The sequence below is a fragment of the Pteronotus mesoamericanus genome, unplaced genomic scaffold (genome assembly GCF_021234165.1).
Source record: "Pteronotus mesoamericanus isolate MK-2021 breed Mesoamerican mustached bat unplaced genomic scaffold, CSHL_Meso_final contig_246, whole genome shotgun sequence".
Lineage (NCBI taxonomy): Eukaryota > Metazoa > Chordata > Mammalia > Chiroptera > Mormoopidae > Pteronotus > Pteronotus mesoamericanus.
Genome location: NW_026555104.1, coordinates 318,264 through 336,075, shown reverse-complemented (window position 1 = coordinate 336,075; position 17,812 = coordinate 318,264). Strand labels below are relative to the sequence as shown.

Here is a 17,812-nt window from a genome sequence, read left to right as displayed (position 1 = left end):
GAGGGAGGGGACAGCCGGAGGGGGAGAGAAGGACCCTGGAGGCAGGAGACCAGGGCGGTGAGAGGTGTGAGCGTGTGCGGGCGGCCCGGCCTGCGCCCCCCAGGGGGCTGTGTGTTCATTTCATCGGGCGACAATCATGTGCCCCCGGAACAAGAAATGTATGTAAACAAATCAGCACATTTTCCTAAACTGTTCTTGAAGTCTTGATTCTGCGGAGCTTGCACAGAAGCCCTCCTTTTATCCTGTTGAATTTGGGGCTTCTAAATAAAAATATTCTTTAACAAAGTGTTCTGGAGCTTTTCAAAAACTGAGAAATAGTGGACTACTTGAATAAATGATTTTGGTTTTGGAGTTGGACTCAAAGTGTCAAGCAACATAAGAAAGCTGCTTTTTGACTTTATAGCCACACGTGTGTGAGTGTGCATGTGTGTGCACAGGGTTTTCCTTTTTTATGTGAAATGGCATTTCCAAATGGACTGCCAGTCTTTTCACCCGTCTTTGTCACAGACAGTTTCAGGGTTTTCCCAACTATTAGATCTACCATCCAAGGAGGATGCTTTTGCCTTCAGTGAGGATTTTTGAAAGAATATACTATCTGAAGGCACTTTCAAATGTATTGCTCTAAAAACTGTTTTTGAGTAAAGATGATGTCACAGCAATAATTCACCTCAAGGCAATTGCTTAGAAAAAGGCAGCAATTACCTGGCCCTGTGCTCTTTGGGTGGGCTTTAAAAAACATCCGACACATTTTGCAGTATAGTCATTCCTTATGAATAGTCAGTGCTTCTACTGACTGGCTCATTTATATCTTGCTTGAAATTTCACAGTGACGTAACCACTCTCTCTTATAAAAGGTTATCCACCTGGTTGATCAGAATTCAGGGAATGCGCCTACCACCATCTCTCAGGATGTGGAAGAAAAGTTTGCTCATGCCCCCGCCAAGCCCGAGGCCCCCGTGGACTCCATGCTCAAGGACATAGCCACCATCATCCTGAGTACCTTCCTGCTCATCGGCTGGGTGGCCTTCATCATCACCTACCCCCTGGTAAAGCTCGGCCCCGCCCTTTCCCCTCCCGCAGGTTTCCAGACTTCTGTGCCCGGCACCTGACCTCAGTGAGGTCTGGACCAAAATGGCAAGCAAGCAATTACATTTCTTTTCACATTTAAAAGTTAATACTTGCTAATCCTCAAAAAAGGACAGTTTTGTACCTACATTGTATAGTTTGCCTGTACAAACTGATTTGTCAACCTTGCTTTACACTTCCTTTTGAATAGTTATTTATATTTTCTTTTTTTAAAGAATAACCATAATAGTTGAAAATCTGTTTAGCTTTCTTCCCTTAAAAATTGACTGTCAGAGGATCAGCTAGAGTGAAAAAGGTGGCCTGGTAATCCCTTCCACTTTCTAGTTGGAGATAAGTGAGTTAAAATCATGTAGTTGCTTCGGTTATGCTTTGGATAAAATGTACTAGAGGAATATTTCTTCGGCGGGTCGCTCAGAGCGCTGAAAGGTTACCACTTAGATCACACTGTTCAGGAAGCTCATTTATAGGAATGTGCATTATAAACCCTTCTCCCTGCGGGCACTTTTCATTTGTTTAGATGGGTTCACCTGCATTGTTTGTTTGTTTTTTTTAATCTCATACAGTCGTATGAGGTCATTATTATTTATCCCCGACCCACAATGAAGAAACTAGGCTCTGGGAAGTTAAATAACTTTCCCAAGGTTAGTCGGCTGATAGGTGGCATTTCCAGGATTTTAGGCTAAGGTTAAGAGAGAGGGAGAGGGCGCTGGGAAAATCCCAGTGGGCCGTTGCACACTGCCCGTCTCTTCAGTCACCTTCCCCAAGCCTGGGTAGTGATTATCATACACTGCTCTGCCTCAGATGTTGTCTGCTTGAACTTTCAGAATAAAGGAGAGGTATGTGGGAGTGTGGGACGGCATTGTGGTGAAGTGGGGGGAGCGGGACCTCGGCCAGACCCCTGTGCCTCAGCCCCGTTCTGCCACACCCTGGCTGTGTGGCTGTTGGCTGATGGCTGCCAGATGCTGAGCCCCATCCGCTTTCTCTGCCTCTGGGCTGCTGATGGTCTGTGCACTACCCTTTGTCAAGTGCATGGCCATAGTTAGTGAGCTGGTGTTCCCCGTATCCGCCGCGCTCTCAACCAATGCCCCTGTTTGGCTTCACGTTCGCAAAAACTTCCAGACTTTCATAAAAGTGCCCCCTCTGCTGCTCCTGCCTGGTGGCCATTCAGCCCCTGGCAGGCCCCTCCAGTGGGGAGAATGGGCTGCCCTGGGAAGCCTAACTGGCAGAAAGACCTTCTGGGCCTTCCCATGGCTGTTCCCCCTGCCCCGCGGGGTCATATGAAGTGCACTTGCTCCCTTCTGGCGTTCCCGGAACAAGCTGCACTGACTTGTCTCGGTGTATGTTTCTTGTCCCAGAGCATGCATCAGCAGCAGCAGCTCCAGCACCGGCAGTTCCAGAAGGAACTGGAGAAAATCCAGCTCCTGCAGCAGCAGCAGCTGCCCTTCCACACACCTGCGGACGTGGCTCAGGACGCCGAGCTCCTGGACTCGTCTGGCCTGTACTCGGAGAGCTCGGGCGCCAGCAGCCCCAGCACGTCCCCCAGAGCCTCCAACCACTCGCTCTACTCCAGCGGCTCTGCCTCCAGGACTGGCGCCAGCCCCTCCCCAGAGCAGGATGACGAGGGTAAAGCGAGTTGCTGTTTGGTGCTCTTTGCTCTTTCTTCTGAATACCACCCAAGGGACATGGCACCCTAACCCTCCTGGGAGTGTCCATGGGGTTAATGAAGTGCCATTGTTCCCAAGGGTTTGACATATTCCCACCTTACTCCCTCCCAGTCTGTTGACCAGGGTTCTGTCCCATCCCATGGCCTCTTCCCCTCAGAGAGCCCTCCTTCCGTCTTGCCCCACAAGGGGCTGGAGTCACTGCTGGACAGAGGTGCACTGGCCCCCTGGCTTGAGAGCATTCCCAAGGCCAGTCAGGGGCCAAGGAAAAAAGTGCTACTGTTGGTTCTCTTTCCCCGGGGAGGTTGGCTCAGGCTGGCTGTCAGGACAAGAGACCTCAGAGTCCTGAGTCTCAAGTTGGAGACTCTGTAGCTGGTCTCTTCATTCCACACGTCCACCGTTGCTATCTGAGTGTTTCAGGTCCAAATCTGAGACGGATCTATAGGGAACCCCAGTCTTTGGGAAGGTGTAACACATTCATTCTCACAGCAATGTGAAGGCAGGAGTGGGAGCAAGGGTCAGGGAGAGGAGGTGGCCCTGGGCACAAATTGGGAGTGGACCCAACAACCCTTGCCTCCCAGGGGATTGGGGCATAGAACCTCTGAGATGCTGTGTCTTAATCTGAGTTTAGGAAGCTTGTAGCCATTTGAACCTCAAGGTTGTTAGGTTATGTTTGTGTAACACAACCCCCGTTTTTTGTTTTTTTTTTTCTGTTTTGTTCTAGACGAGGAAACCAGCATGGTGATGGTTGGGAAAATCTCATTCTGTCCCAAGGACGTCCTAGGCCACGGAGCCGAAGGCACCATTGTGTACCGGTGAGTGGATCGGAGAGCCCTGCACCGTCACCACGCCAGGTGCGAGTGTCTGTCGGCTTGAGGCGGCGTGCCAGGCTCCCGGGGCACAGCAGGGTCATGGCTGCCACTCAGACAGAAAAACTCCGCCTCTGGGTGCTACCAGCTGGTTGGCTGGGGTCTCCTCCTGGGTTCTGAGGCTGATGAGTGGCCACTGTGTCACAGGAAGAGGGGCACTGTGGGTCCGCGGGTCTCCTGTCATTTCTACAGCCCCACTGACGGCTCCCATCCCAACCTGGCTCCTTGTCCGGCAGGGGCATGTTCGACAACCGTGACGTGGCAGTCAAGAGGATCCTCCCCGAGTGCTTCAGTTTCGCCGACCGCGAGGTCCAGCTGCTGCGGGAATCTGACGAGCACCCAAATGTGATCCGTTACTTCTGCACCGAGAGGGACCGGCAGTTCCAGTACATTGCCATTGAGCTATGCGCAGCCACGCTGCAGGAGGTGGGTGCCCCAGGGTCCCCAGCAGCTTTGCTGTCGCCACTGCAGCCTCCCTTCTCCCAGCAACTGGGGCGTGGTTTCAGGGACTACCAATTTTTTAAATTTCTTTTGATTAACTTTATTGAGGTTATAATATAGTATACTCATTTAAAACATACAGTTTGATGCATTTTGACAAAGTTGCATACCCACTTAACCGCAGTCAAAATGTAGAGCATTTTTTATCACCCCAGCTTTCACTGAGTCATCCTCTCAGCCTGCGTGGGGCAGTCTTTGGTTGTGGTTAGCATCTGTCTCCCTCTTGGCCTCCAGAATACCTGGCCAGTCTTTCTTCCTAGGGTTGGTGTGGGCTTGGAGGATGCTTCTTGATGATTTGAGTCATTGGGATCATTCAGTGAACTCCTCTTGCTCAGTTTCCAACTCATCATGAGACAATTTCAGTATCATTCACTCATAGGCCTACCAGTAGGAGGCGATGAACCTGGGTTTTTTGCCCTCTTCCTCTTTCTCGTTGTAAACTAGTAAGCTGGAGCTCGATTAGCCTATGGCTTCAGGAGAGAGTCTGCTGAAAAATAAGGATTTGGACAGAAAATATCATCAGTAAAACTTCCCATTTCTTTCTTAAAATATGGTCAAAGAAAATAAGCTAACTCAAGCAAAAAGCTAGAGGCATGATTTTTCTAAGGAAAATTGAATCACTTAAAAAAAGAGGAGAGAGAGAGAGAATGCACTGAGGGGTCGAGTCCTGAGGCTGTGAGCCTTGACCGAGCCGCCATGTCTCTTGCAGTACGTGGAGCAGAAGGACTTCGCCCACCTTGGCCTGGAGCCCATCACCTTGCTGCAGCAGACCACCTCGGGCCTGGCCCACCTGCACTCCCTCAACATTGGTGAGAGGCTTCCCCTTCCCAGACAACTGCCTGGGTGGGGTGGCCGACTTGATCAGAATTTGGGGAGGACTCCTACACCGCCCACAATTTTTAGAGGCGGCAGGTCTGTTGGCAGTCTGAGGAGGGCACGCTCCCACCGTGGAAGGAGGCCCGATGCTGCTCATGGTTAACATTGGACTAATCCGGAGTTTTGTGTTAGTCCACAGAGACCTGAAGCCCCACAACATCCTCCTCTCCATGCCCAATGCGCATGGCAAGATCAAGGCCATGATCTCCGACTTTGGCCTCTGCAAGAAGCTGGCAGTGGGCAGGCACAGCTTCAGCCGCCGTTCGGGGGTGCCTGGCACGGAAGGCTGGATCGCTCCGGAGATGCTGAGTGAGGACTGCAAGGAGAACCCCGTGAGTAAAGAGCACAGTCCTCTGAAAACTGCAGCCTCTTGTATCTTCAGGAGTAAGGGCCTCCAACTTCAAGGTTTGGGGCTGGAGCATGCGAAGCTGGAGGGCCATTTGTTGAGCAGAGGATGTGCTGCTGGCCCTTTCCATGCTGTCTCATGACCAGGTGAACGAGAGGGGCGATGTGGGCAAGGGGCTGTTTTTTTTTGTTCCCCTCCTCTTCCAGTCACTTTCCCCCTCTATTTGCATAAGATGAACTATACTTCCAGTTTTTATTCCTTTTCTTTTTCTCTTTTTGTTTTCCCAACTTTTTATTTGGAGAATTTTTAGACATACAGAAAATGGTAAGACTGTTTCAGTGAATGCCTCTCTACCTCTGCCCAGATTCACCGTTTGTTAATATTTTTCATTCACTCTTTGTTGTTGAACCATTTGAATACAAGAGGAAGGCATCCGGTCCTCCACCCTTAAGTACCTCAGCACATGGCTCCAAGACAATTCATATTTAACATCTAATATTCCATCCATAGTCAGATTTCTCCAGATGTCTCTTATAAAGCTGGTTTTTGTCATTCAGGGTCCCATCAGGTGTCCTGAATTGCATTTGATCATCTCTCCTTTGATCTGCTTCTGCCCTCTGACCTGTTTTATTCCTTAACGGTGACTGAAGAGTGCAAGCACTTGTCTGTAGAATGGCCCATTTGGGATTTGCTCGCTCATTTCCTCATGTTTTAGGAAATGTCAGTTCCTTGTATTTCCTGTGAACTAAAAGTAAGTAACGGATAGATTACATAAAACTTGAATGTTCTGGCAGCAACAGTCACAGGACCCAGCATTAGGAGGCACGAGATGGCAGGTTGTACCACTCTCATTGCACCCCTGCTAGCGATGCCAACTTGGCTCACCTGGCTCAGGCGACGACCGCTTTCCTCTCCACATTTCCCTCTTTGCTGTTAGCACGGTGTTAGGTGAGGGTTTTGATGCAGTGTGGGTTCCCTGTTGACCAGCAGCCATTCGCCCGCGGGCGCACCTCCAGAGCAGGCCTCCCCCAGTCGCTTAACTCACGGGAAATTCTTCTACATTTATCAGCTGACATTTTCGTGTAAAGAACTTTGTTTTTTATCCCCTTTCTCTCTATTTTCTTCTTTCTTTAAATCACTGTGGATTCATGAGTTTTTAAAATAGTGTTGTAATCCATCATAGTCCTTTTTTACTTTTCTTTATCCTTTTTGTTTCTTCTTTTGATACTCAAATTGCTCCAGATTGGGCCAATGGGCACTCTTCAAGGCGACATCTTCATCCTTTTGCTGAGAGCCCACGGGTGTTTCAGCGCCTTGCTCTCCAGCACAGGACGTCCGAGGCCTATCCCCCATGCCCCTGCTACAGACCTGGATGGGACCAGCCAGCCTCAGAGAGATTAGAGTCCGTAGAGCCCCCTTATCCATTCACTGGGGAGCAGCAGCTGGTCAGTTCACAAAAAGTCAATTACAATGATGAGTAATAAGAAGATACATCACACTTTCAACATTTGAACTTAAAACGAGTAATATGATTTGTTAAGTAATAGAAATCTTTGATGTAGGTCAAGGTTTTTTCCTTCAAATTTGGGTCCAGCTGAACGGAGTTGTTCATTTCTTCTCTTGTATAAATAAAGCACACTCGTGTGCCACTTCTGTGGCTTCTAAGTGGAAACTGGCACTTCAGACACTTCCGAGGAGCAGAATCCTAGTTTTTAACTATTAATGACCAAGTTCCTTAGAGTTGAGTCTCCCACAACTAATTCAGAGGAGTTTTGAAGCCTCTCTTTTATTGATTCTTTGCAGAAATTCAACTCACTTCAAACATGGTGGCAGTTGTATTTCAAACAGTAGTGATAATAATGGAATATTTAAAGTGTAAGAACAAGTGGCAATAATAAGTTTGGCAAAGAACATAACTGAGTGTAGAGATGAGCTGGCAGGAGCAGAGGGACATAGGCATGCAGGGCAAGAGCCCCCAGTGTCCGTGCTGAGTGGCCTGGGGACCTCAGGCAGCCTGGGCTGTGGAAAATGGGGAGCTTTAATGATACCGTGTATAGGTAAAATGACAGATAAGAACTTCAACTGTGGCGGACTTGTTCCTCCTGTCCCGAATCTGTCACCCACATGAGGAAAATTCTGATGAGATTCGATAACGATGGCTGGGCTTGGGAATTAGGAGGCCTGAGTCTTTTCCTGATTGTCACTGACCAGCAGTGATCCTGGGCCTGGCATTGAACCTTTCTGTCATGTCTTTATCTGGGGATGGTGACGTTTGCTGCTTGCCTCGTGGGGCTGTTTTGAGGGGGAGCAATAGTATGGTGTTGTTGCGGGCGTATTTTTTCCAGGATGGAAGGTGACGAGCTCCTGGCTTTCTCCCACTGGTTCCTCATGAGTCTGCTGGAGAATCTAAGCAGTGGAGGCTGAGCAGTAGGGACCCAGGCGTCTAGGGAGCCACCCAGTGTTACCCTCAAGTAGTGTGAGCTAGAAGTCACACATGCGCATTTCCCTAAAGAGAAGTTCCTACGTAGACAGAGTGGTTTTGTGGGATAAGTGAGAGTTGTAAGTCAACATCAAAAATATCCTCACTGGAAACTTGTCAAATAATTTCTTTCTGGGGCTATTTTTGACCCAGCAATTGTTTTACTCATTTATTAACAAAGTTTTTAAGGCCTATGGTAAGCAGGAACTCTCCTAGGCGCCGAGTGTGCACCAGGGAAGCAAATGCACCGAAATCTCTGCCTCCATGGAGTTACCTGCTGGCTGGGTAAAGAATAAGGAGCGGCTAGGAGAGAGCTCCCTATGGGCCACACACTGGTTTACGTGAATCTTCACATATTAATAATGCACTTAATCTTCACGACCACTCCATGAGGAGCATAACATTGTTCTTTCTGTCCTTTGGAGGACACTGAGGCACAGAGCAGCCGAGGGACTCCTGGCTGGCAGGTGGCAGAGCCAGCATCCCCAACCATCGGCTCCAGAGCCCATGTCCTCCAAGGTGAACACTGATGCCCCTGTGGCACCTGCAGAGTGCCCAGCACTGCTCCGAGCACCTCCCAGACGCAAGCCAGTTCTCCCCAACGCCTTCAGCATAGAGGAAGTAGCGGCCACACTGCTCTCTGCTGCTGAGTGGGAAGGGAAGCTGCCCAGAAGCCCTCTCATACCCTGCCTTTTTTTCAGACCTACACAGTGGACATCTTCTCTGCGGGCTGCGTCTTTTACTACGTGATATCTGAGGGCAGCCACCCTTTCGGCAAGTCCCTGCAGCGGCAGGCCAACATCCTCCTGGGCGCCTACAGCCTCGACTGCTTACACCCTGAGAAGCACGGTGAGCAGGCAGCAGGGCGGGAGGGGGCAGGAGCCACTCAGCAGCCCCAGTGGCCCCTGCGGCTGGGACGGTCCCAGCTCCGCATTCCCAGAGGCGCTTCTCTCCAGCTGCTCACCTGTGGCTGGGAGGGGCTCTTCTTAGAGCACCTCCATCTAAAGTAAAGAAGCTCTGAGTTTCCTTCAGGTCACCCAATTAATTACCTGTGTGACCGGGTAAGACCCCCTTTGAGGACCTCTGTTTTCCAGCTTTAGAGCTGGGAGGGTTGAATAATCCGAGGTCCTTCCTGCGCGGACACTCGGGAAGGCACATAATCTATGCTTCACGGACTGGGCCGTCTCTCATCTACACCACTGGTCAACAGGTGCAGACTGGGCTGGGGACAGGCAAGCGCGGTCCTTGCTGTCCCGGCTGGGGTGCAACAAGTCTTTCTTCCTGACTTCGGGGTTTTCTGTGTTATAATTGGCCTATGGCACTCCAATTTTTTTTTTTTATTTAACTTTTTATAATTAAAACTAACTTACTGTTTTGTTTATGGATTAATTTTCCTTATTCCCTGTAGAAAAAAAAGATTAGCATAAGGCACTTAATTCCATTATACAGTGATGAATGACTGCTATTGGTACCTTTGTATATATTATTCTGGACATGTATGCATATTTTTATTTAAAATGGGGTTAAATGGCACATACCATTTTTCAATATGCTCGTTCTTTAACTTCACCTTGAATATCTCTCTGTGTTGGACCGTGCGCAGCCCGGGCGTCATTCTAATGGCCCGCGGTTCAGGATGTGGAGGCACGGCAGTTGCCCAAGCCTCTGATAGTGGGTGTTTCCAGTGCTTTTCACACACTGTGGTGAGGACTCTCCTTTTAGCCGAAGGTTTTTGTGCGAGCTCCGAATTATGTTACTGGAATGGATTCCTGTCGGTAGAATCCTGACTCAAAGGGCGTGCAGACAGTTAAGGTGGGGCAGTTCACTGTAGGCTGGGGATAACGCGTTACCTGTTTATTGTCCTCTTCTGTAGAAGATGTCATTGCCCGGGAGTTAATAGAGAAGATGATCGCAATGGATCCTCAGAAGCGCCCATCAGCCAAGCATGTGCTGAAACACCCCTTCTTCTGGAGCCTGGAGAAGCAGCTCCAATTCTTTCAGGTAGAGTTGTTTGTTTTCTTTGTCCAAACTCTCCATTTAACGTTTTCTAGATTTTGAAAAGATAGCAAGGACAAAGAATAAAACAAACAATCCATGATCCCATAGCTGAGAAGTAACCAGGCCTGACATTTTAATATATTTTCTTCATAAAATAAAAATGTGATTAGGATCAAACTATAGATACAATTTTGTATCTTGCTTTTTTTATTATTGTATATATTTTAAGTATCTTTCCATGTTAAAGTTCTAAAATTTTAATGCCTATTATAGTCTATCATATGGATGTGCCATAATTTTTAAACTTTATATTATGGGAACTTTCAAATGCACAGAAAAGTAGAGGGAATGTGATAATGAACTCCCAGTCAGCCGCCAGCCAGCTTCGATGATCAACTCTACCTCTGCCCTCTTTCTACCCCTCCCCACCCCAGATTATTTTGAAGCAAATCTCAGGTGTCATATAATTTCACTCAAGTTTCATAAATTTAAACGTTTCCTTAAATTGGATGTTTTCTCTCTCCTTTCGTATTCAATCATTGCCCAGATCTTAAGATAGATTCTGAGAGGTTAAACAATAGGGTCGGGGGGTATATGAACTCCTTTAGTAGTCTGGCAATTTTAAGGCCTTGTGGTATGCCAGCTGGCTTTGGGGAAAGGCGATGTGTTTCCCGGAGTCTTCCTGGTATGAAATGCAGGCGAGGCGCCCCTGCTCTGTGGACAGGTGTGCATCTGTGTCCTCTCCCTGTGCAGGCCTCTCCCCAGTGAGCCGCGGACATGGCTGCTCCCAGGGGAAGAGTGAACAGAATCGGGGGAAAGGCAGAAATCTCGCGGCCCAGCTCTGAGGCAGGCCTCAGCCCCGGCTTAAGACTCATGCAGCAGTGACCACTCTTACTTGGTGTTGACCCTCCGGCGCTCAGCTTCTCTCTGCAACAACCGTTACCTGTGGCCCTTGTTTCCCTCACAGGACGTGAGTGACCGAATAGAAAAGGAATCCCTGGATGGCCCAATCGTGAAGCAGCTGGAGAGAGGTGGGAGAGCGGTGGTGAAATTGGACTGGCGGGAGAACATCACCGTCCCCTTGCAGACAGGTGACTGCTGGAAGCCCCTGGAGGGGGGCGGGGCGGTAAACAGTGGCGCAAGTGTTTCAAAAGCTGCACCCATTTCTAAGAAGCACCTGTGGAAATGGCGGCTGCGGGCTGTTGGGGCTCCAAGTGAGGTTTTCAATGGGCGTGGTCTGTGGTTTGGATGCAAGTCAGAGCATTAGACCAGTGTGCGCTTCATTTCTGTCTCTGGGAGTGAAAGGCCAGTGGCGGGGGCCATGTGGTGCTCACAGTGGTTATTCCTGGTCCCGGGTGCGCTCAGGAGGTCGGGGCGCGCTCCTGTCACCGAGGAGCGTGGAGTTAGGTTGTTTCTGTCTGATCGCTTAATCCCCAGGAGCCCCAGGGATTGTTTTCTTTCAAAATGTGTTGCATTGAATTTCTTGTTTTTCACTAGACCTGCGTAAATTCAGAAGCTATAAAGGTGGCTCCGTCAGAGATCTCCTCCGGGCCATGAGAAATAAGGTGAGGGCTGTGAACCTGCAGCACAGCCACCCTCCTCCTCTTGGCTATTGTCTCTGAGTCCTTTCATCCGTCCTGGTCCTCTGACCTCACAGAGGCTGGGAGGCCTTAACCAGACTTCACAAACTAGAGACTGTTTCTTCCCCTACTCAGGTTTTCTCTTCAGGGGCGCAGAGGAGGTGAGGAGTTACCTGGGAAGCAGGCTCTCTGATGCCGGTGTCCTTTGTGTCTCTGCTGCCATCTAAATCACCTTTAACAGGACCCCTCAGGCACCTTCTCACACGGGGCTGGTCTCCAGGAGCTCAGGGCAGGGGCCCCGCTTGTTCTCTGGAGGGATCCGGGCCGCTCTTGGCCTGAGCTGTCATTAAGCAGCCTTCAGATAAGGCCTTGGCCCAGATGAGGGCCCCAAACCCGTTGGGACAGACATTTCAGTCCCAGGTGACTTTATTGTGCTGGAGGCTGCCAGGAGCCTCGCAAGGTCCCAGTGTCGCGGGAGGCCTTACCGGCCTCTCCTCACACTGGGCCTTGCTCAGCTCCAGGGCTTCCCAAATAAGCGGAAGCAGGCAGAGTGGGCAGGACGGACTGTGGACCACTTCTACTTTTCCACTTTCCTTTATAGAGAGCCAACTAACATTCTATCTTCCTTGAGTAATAAAAGGATCTTTTACCAGCGTTTTGTGGGCCCTCTAACTGACAACCTGTGTCTGTGTCTCACCCTGTTTGCAGAAGCACCACTACCGGGAGCTCCCTGTGGAGGTGCGGGAGACCCTGGGCGCCCTCCCCGAAGACTTCGTGCGCTACTTCACGTCGCGCTTCCCCCATCTTCTCTCCCACACCTACCGGGCCATGGAGCTATGCAGCCAAGAGAGGCTCTTCCAGCCCTACTACTTCTACCTGGCCCCGGAGCCTCAGCCCCCCAGGACTCCAGACACCCTCTGAGTCAAGGCGGCCTCCGCTCTGGTGGCCCCGCTGTGACTGAGGGCCTGACCCCACTTAGCAGGGAGACCAAGCTCCCAAGTCCAGTGCCTTGAGCTGCCTGCTCTGCAGCCAGCAGAGGAGGGTGCTGACCCCAGGAAGGGGGAGAGGTGACCTGCAGGAAGCTGGGGAGATGGCGGCTGTGAAAGTTTTACCATCAGGGCCCATCCCAGAGGCAGCAGCAGGAGCACCTTCCACCTCCTCCTGGATATACTTGCTTCTACTTAGTTTCTTTTTAAACTTCCTGTTTGATGTCAGCCTGTGGGCCTTTAAGGAAGAGAGAGAAACAAACAAACCCTAAGCTCCGCCTGTGTGCTGGGACCAGAAGCATCTCCTCCACCAGCACTCTGGGGGGGCCCCAAGTGCAGCCTCTGCTAGAAACGGCTCGAGAGGTGAGCGGTGCCCCAGAGGAGGAGGATGTTCAGAGGGCGTCATCCTTGGGAACTGGAGATCTCTGACCGCCGATCACAAGTGCACGCAGATATCCCAGGTCGCTCTAACCAGTGTTTCCTGGGGGGGCAGCGAGAGCCTCGAGCGTGGGGACGCAGCATCGGGCTGGGCCGGCATCACACGCAGGAGAGTGAGGCCGTGTCTGCGGGTCTCGGGAGTGAAGAGGACGCTCTGTTCCGAGGCAGCTGCAGCCCAGTGTACCTGCGGCCTGAATGGTGGCTTTTTGGTGGCTTTGTGCCCAGACCACTTAGGGATGTTTAAGGGCATTTAACATCCCTAGATCCCTTGCGGCAAGAAATGATAATTCCCGGGCCATCAAGGAACCCAGACAGGGTCAGGACTTCGGGACCGGAGGGGTGCGCAGGCCTAATGGACCATATCCATTTCTAACCACCCCAGCTTTCTCAAACTCACTTATTCAACAGATTGTGTCTGAGCACTTACCCTGTGAGCTGCACGGGTCCTGAGTGCTAGGGACACAAAGATGGACAAGACAGGCAAACCCTGCTTCCATAAGAGCCTCTAGTGAGAGACAACAATAAATGAACACCAGTGCTGTGAGGAACACCCAGGGGATGGGGAAGGGCGTGCATCTGGGGCGTGCGCCGCTCTAGTCACACCTGGCCACCCCGGGAGAGCCCTGGGCCAGAGGGTAGGTGATAGGTCTCCTCTGTCCCTGGAGCCAGCAGGATAGGCTGAGGGGTTAAGGAGCCAAGGCCAGGGTGTCTATGTGCTGTGTGGGCAGGATTTTATATTTCTCTTGGCAGATTTTAATAACTTTATATTTTGATCATACTGTAGAATGCTACATTAGCACAAGTACGCTGAACTTAACTTGAAGCTTACTCATGAAGAAGAAATGCAATACATCTATTTTGTGTGGTACCTGAAACCCCATCCACCCCCAGAAAGAGTGTTCGTGTTCAGAACATCCTCTAATTCTGATGAAAAGTAAAAGCATTATAGCAACACTATCCATATGTATTAAACAACTTCAAAGTAATAGTCCCTAAATTATGTCAATACCATGGTTTTTCCCCCCTAAATTTAGTATAGTTTTTAATTTTAGTTTTAGTCAAGAATTCCTGTCTTTTCTCTACCAAGAGAGCCTTAGCGGTTATATGCAATCAGGGTACCACATAAGGAAGTGCTTCTGTGTGCTGTCTCCAGCAGGGTGAGCGGCCCACTGCGGTTCGGTCCTGGTAAACTCGGCATTACTGTCAAGTTGCGAACTGATGGAGAAATTGCTCTTCCTCTTTGTGAGATATCTGCTGGGGTGCGTGTATGTGAAGGCCACTCATCCTCGGCTCTCATTCTGCCTTTGTGGGATTCCTTTCCCTTCTTCTCATAATGCCTACAGTCACTATTTCTCTTAAATTAATCATATCCTATGTCCTTCAACCTCATCAGTTACCTCATTTAGACCTTGGACCCCTGGCGTCCTGGGGTGGCCTCATGGTGCGCTGTACCATGCCGTCCATTTTTCAGGAAGAGCCAGATGGGCTTCGCCTCCCCTCTGTGATTGGCCTGTGGTGGCTACGTTCTGCGGGCCACTTTGCCACCGGGTCTGAGCGGGGACAGCCCAGGAGACAGGACAAGAAGGTGGCCACAAGTGCCTTCATGGGATGGTCAGCTTTTTGTGCTGCCAGGGCTTCTGCTGCTGTCTCACTGCCGAATGTCTTTGGAGAGTAGCCAGGTCATTCTAAGCTGTCCAGTACTCGTCATCTCTCTGTTTTGGCCCAATTTGCCTGCAACTTTTTAAATTTATTTTTTTATTTTGATTTTTTAGGGGACAACTTTTTTAAAAAAATGCATTTTCTGCTTACCATATCCATTTCTAACCACCCAGCTTTCTCAAACTCACTTATTCAACAGATTGTGTCTGAGCACTTACCCTGTGAGCTGCGCGGTCCTGAGTGCTAGGGACACAAAGGTGGACAAGACAGGCAAACCCTGCTTCCATAAGAGCCTCTAGTGAGAGACGACAATAAATGAACACCAGTGCTGTGAGGAACACCCAGGGGATGGGGAAGGGCGTGCATCTGGGGCGTGCGCCGCTCTAGTCATAAAGCCGCCTGCATCCAGGGACTCATCAGGATGGGTCAGGTTGCTTTCTGTCTTTTCTTCGTTACCTTTTGGACCCAGTCACTCATCAGCCCTTCAGGTGATTTGAAGAGGTCCTGGGTGGACTCTTGGAAACACCCTAAGCACCCTCTGGTGTACCCCGTTATCCAGTCTCTAGTATTTGGGTTTCCTGTCGTACAGCTGAGCTCTTCGACCTTTAATATGCTTCCCAGAAGGCTGATGAACTTTTTAGAAGTTTGCATTCTTTATTTGCATAACAGAATTTGGTCACATCTGTTTGGAGTCCCAAGGACATTATAATTTATTCAAATCTTGTGTTGAATCTGTCTTTGGCATGCCTGCCAGAATTTCTCTTGTTGCTTCTGGAGTCTTTTTAACTTCACTTTATAAAGACCTCCGCATGTCACTAGGTGTCAGAACATTTGCACTCTTGGGAATCACCGGTGTTACTCGACACATCACTAAACCATCTGGTTGCCAAGGTAGAACATCCCGGGTGCAAAGGTGTCCTCCCCTCCCCCTAGTCTCAGTGCAATAGTCATCCTGGGTTTTCTCCAGTGAGACGTCACTTGACTCATTACGTGCATTATAATGAAAGATCCACAGGCCTAGTGGGTCCAGCAAAGTATTTTCTTCCCATCAAGAAAGGTTCTATCAGCATTAACCCCGATCCTTTTGATAGGGTTTTGTGTGGGTGTGACTTATTTACCTTTGCAATTCTTTCCTGCTGTAGTAAAAGAGGCATTGGGTGCTGATCTGACCTCTCGCAGAGAGCCGGGGTGGGCCTTTGGGTTGTGGAGATTTCTCCTCTTGGCTGCTGTCTTTTCAGAAGCTGGACTCTGGCCAGCTTTGGGCTTCCCATGCCTGTTCCCATTCCCTGGCTCTGTTGGATCTGCAGCCTTGACTGAGGTCCTCGCAGAAGGTGCTGGCAATAACTGGAAGAGAAAGCCCAGTGCCCCTCTGAAAAGCCCCTTTAAATTCTCAAACTTTCTGTCTGCTTGTTTAGTTTCTGAAATCCCTTTTCTTCCTATTTCTCAGCATCTCTCTCCCTGGGCCATTCCGTCGCCACCCTGGATTGTCCTTTGGATGAGTGGGACCTGGCATCGGCCCTCCCTGGAAGGAAGTCACTGCGTATCCCATATAGATGAGCCAAATTCCTGCCTTCCAGGGTTGGACCATTATCTTTTAAACCAAAGTGTCTACTCTTCTGTACTTTCTTTATGAAACAGTGATTTCCCATGCGTAACTGGTTCTGACTTTTGTAGCAGCACTTAAATCTCTTCTGTGTTCCTTGGAAAACCACAAAGAACCATCTGCAGTGAGCCTCCCACTGGAGTGGCCTTAACCAATGATTCCGGCCCAAGTCCCCCCTCTGCCTCCCCCACCCCATGCTCTCCCTGTGTTTGGTGGGTGCAGTGTTCCTTTCCACATATCCCAAAAGCTGTGACGGGGGTGTCCCCACTTACCTAGCATTACCAGTCAACTCTGCAGCATTTTCACATGCAAACCTTATGTAGTGTTCTTTTTGCAATTCCCTATTTATTTAACCTATTTATATTTATTTAATTTTTACTCTGAAGTATATCCAGTTACAATTGCACTTGCTTAAAGCACATAAGATTTGTTTTGGACAACACCCCTGACCGTTTTAAAACTGGAAAAGGAAAAGTTATACTGCATCCTTCCACAGGATGGACGCCTTACTGTAGTTTTGTTAGTAAACGGTGAATAATTTGGTCGTGGCAAAAATGTTAATTTTTAAGTGATTTAAAAAAAAAAATTCTGTGCCATTGTGTCTTCTGTGTCTGGTTAATTGTTAAATGTGTGTTAATTGTGTGATGCAATCCTCTTTGTGGAGCCTAAAATCCTCCTTTTTAGCTTTATATTTTATGAAACTGCCAGATTGTACAATTTTTATGTGTATTTTTAAAGCTTGATGATGTGAGGGTAATTATATAAGTTAAATGGCCTATTTTTGTACCTCCTGTACAGTTTTATAATTCTGCTGATTGATGATGGCGTCTTATGTTGAGCCAACCACAAATAAAGGTAGTTTTAGATTTGGAAGCAGTTTCATCTTCTTTAAGACTTGACCCCCATTCTCAGACCGGGGCGTTGTCCCCGGCTGTCTTCTTGGGTGGGGGTGGATGGTGAGGGTGAGCAGCTGGCTCAGCCGGCAGGAGGACAGGTTGAGGGTACAGTTGCCAGCTGGGAGCATGGCAGGAAACAGGCCGGAACACTCATCCTCCATGGTGGCTCTTTGTGGGGAAAGATCCTCTGAAACACAGCAGGAAATCTCCCAATGTGTTGACTGGAGCTGAATTCCAGGAAGATGACCGCATTGGAACATATTGGCCTCATGGGGAGGATTAGGCTCTGGCAGTCTGGGACACATACACAGTGAATAGGATACGGGACCAAGAAGCCTAGGAGAGAAACTCACTGAGGTATGGCCAGTGCAGCGCTGGGAAGGCCGTGACCTGAGCGAGTCAGAAGCACAGTCCGTCCTTCTACATGCCAAGGAGTGAGCTCAGTGGCCAGTCTGCTTGGACTTCCGGATCCTGCCACCATACTTTCTCCCCCTGGCCCTGGGTGAGATCAGAGGAGGCTCTGCTTTCTCCTGCACCAGCCGGAAGGGAGGCACCCAAGGGCCCGCCAGCTCCAGGACAGCTTAGCTGGGGCACTGCTTCGAGGCTGGCTCGTTCCACTTCGCCCACCACTATCCTATCCCCCCAACCTCAGTTGGTATGGGAGTGTCCCTGAGGACCATGGACACACCTTCCCACCCTCTACAGCTCAGGACCCGGCAAAATCCCAGGAAGCATGAGGTGCTGCAGGCTGATGCTGGCCCTGCTCGCTTCCTGTCACCTGATGCAATGACAGAGACAGCTCCTAGATTCCCTACACACCTATGAAGCTAGGGC

General features: G+C 49.7%; 1 protein-coding gene across 2 annotated transcripts in view; it reads left to right on the top strand.

Moving 5' to 3' along the window:
• Positions 1 to 16,935, top strand: part of ERN1 (endoplasmic reticulum to nucleus signaling 1) — a 77,799-nt gene extending 60,864 nt beyond the window's left edge. For both annotated transcript variants that reach the window (XM_054573026.1, XM_054573025.1), the window contains 11 exons: positions 855 to 1,046; positions 2,442 to 2,709; positions 3,472 to 3,562; positions 3,853 to 4,042; positions 4,827 to 4,926; positions 5,126 to 5,325; positions 8,520 to 8,667; positions 9,692 to 9,819; positions 10,784 to 10,907; positions 11,314 to 11,381; positions 12,105 to 16,935. In XM_054573026.1, the coding sequence (XP_054429001.1) occupies positions 855 to 1,046; positions 2,442 to 2,709; positions 3,472 to 3,562; positions 3,853 to 4,042; positions 4,827 to 4,926; positions 5,126 to 5,325; positions 8,520 to 8,667; positions 9,692 to 9,819; positions 10,784 to 10,907; positions 11,314 to 11,381; positions 12,105 to 12,317 (1,722 nt within the window). In that variant the 3' untranslated portion in view covers positions 12,318 to 16,935. The remainder of the gene's footprint in view (positions 1 to 854; positions 1,047 to 2,441; positions 2,710 to 3,471; positions 3,563 to 3,852; positions 4,043 to 4,826; positions 4,927 to 5,125; positions 5,326 to 8,519; positions 8,668 to 9,691; positions 9,820 to 10,783; positions 10,908 to 11,313; positions 11,382 to 12,104) is intronic.
• Positions 16,936 to 17,812: the final 877 nt, after the last annotated feature.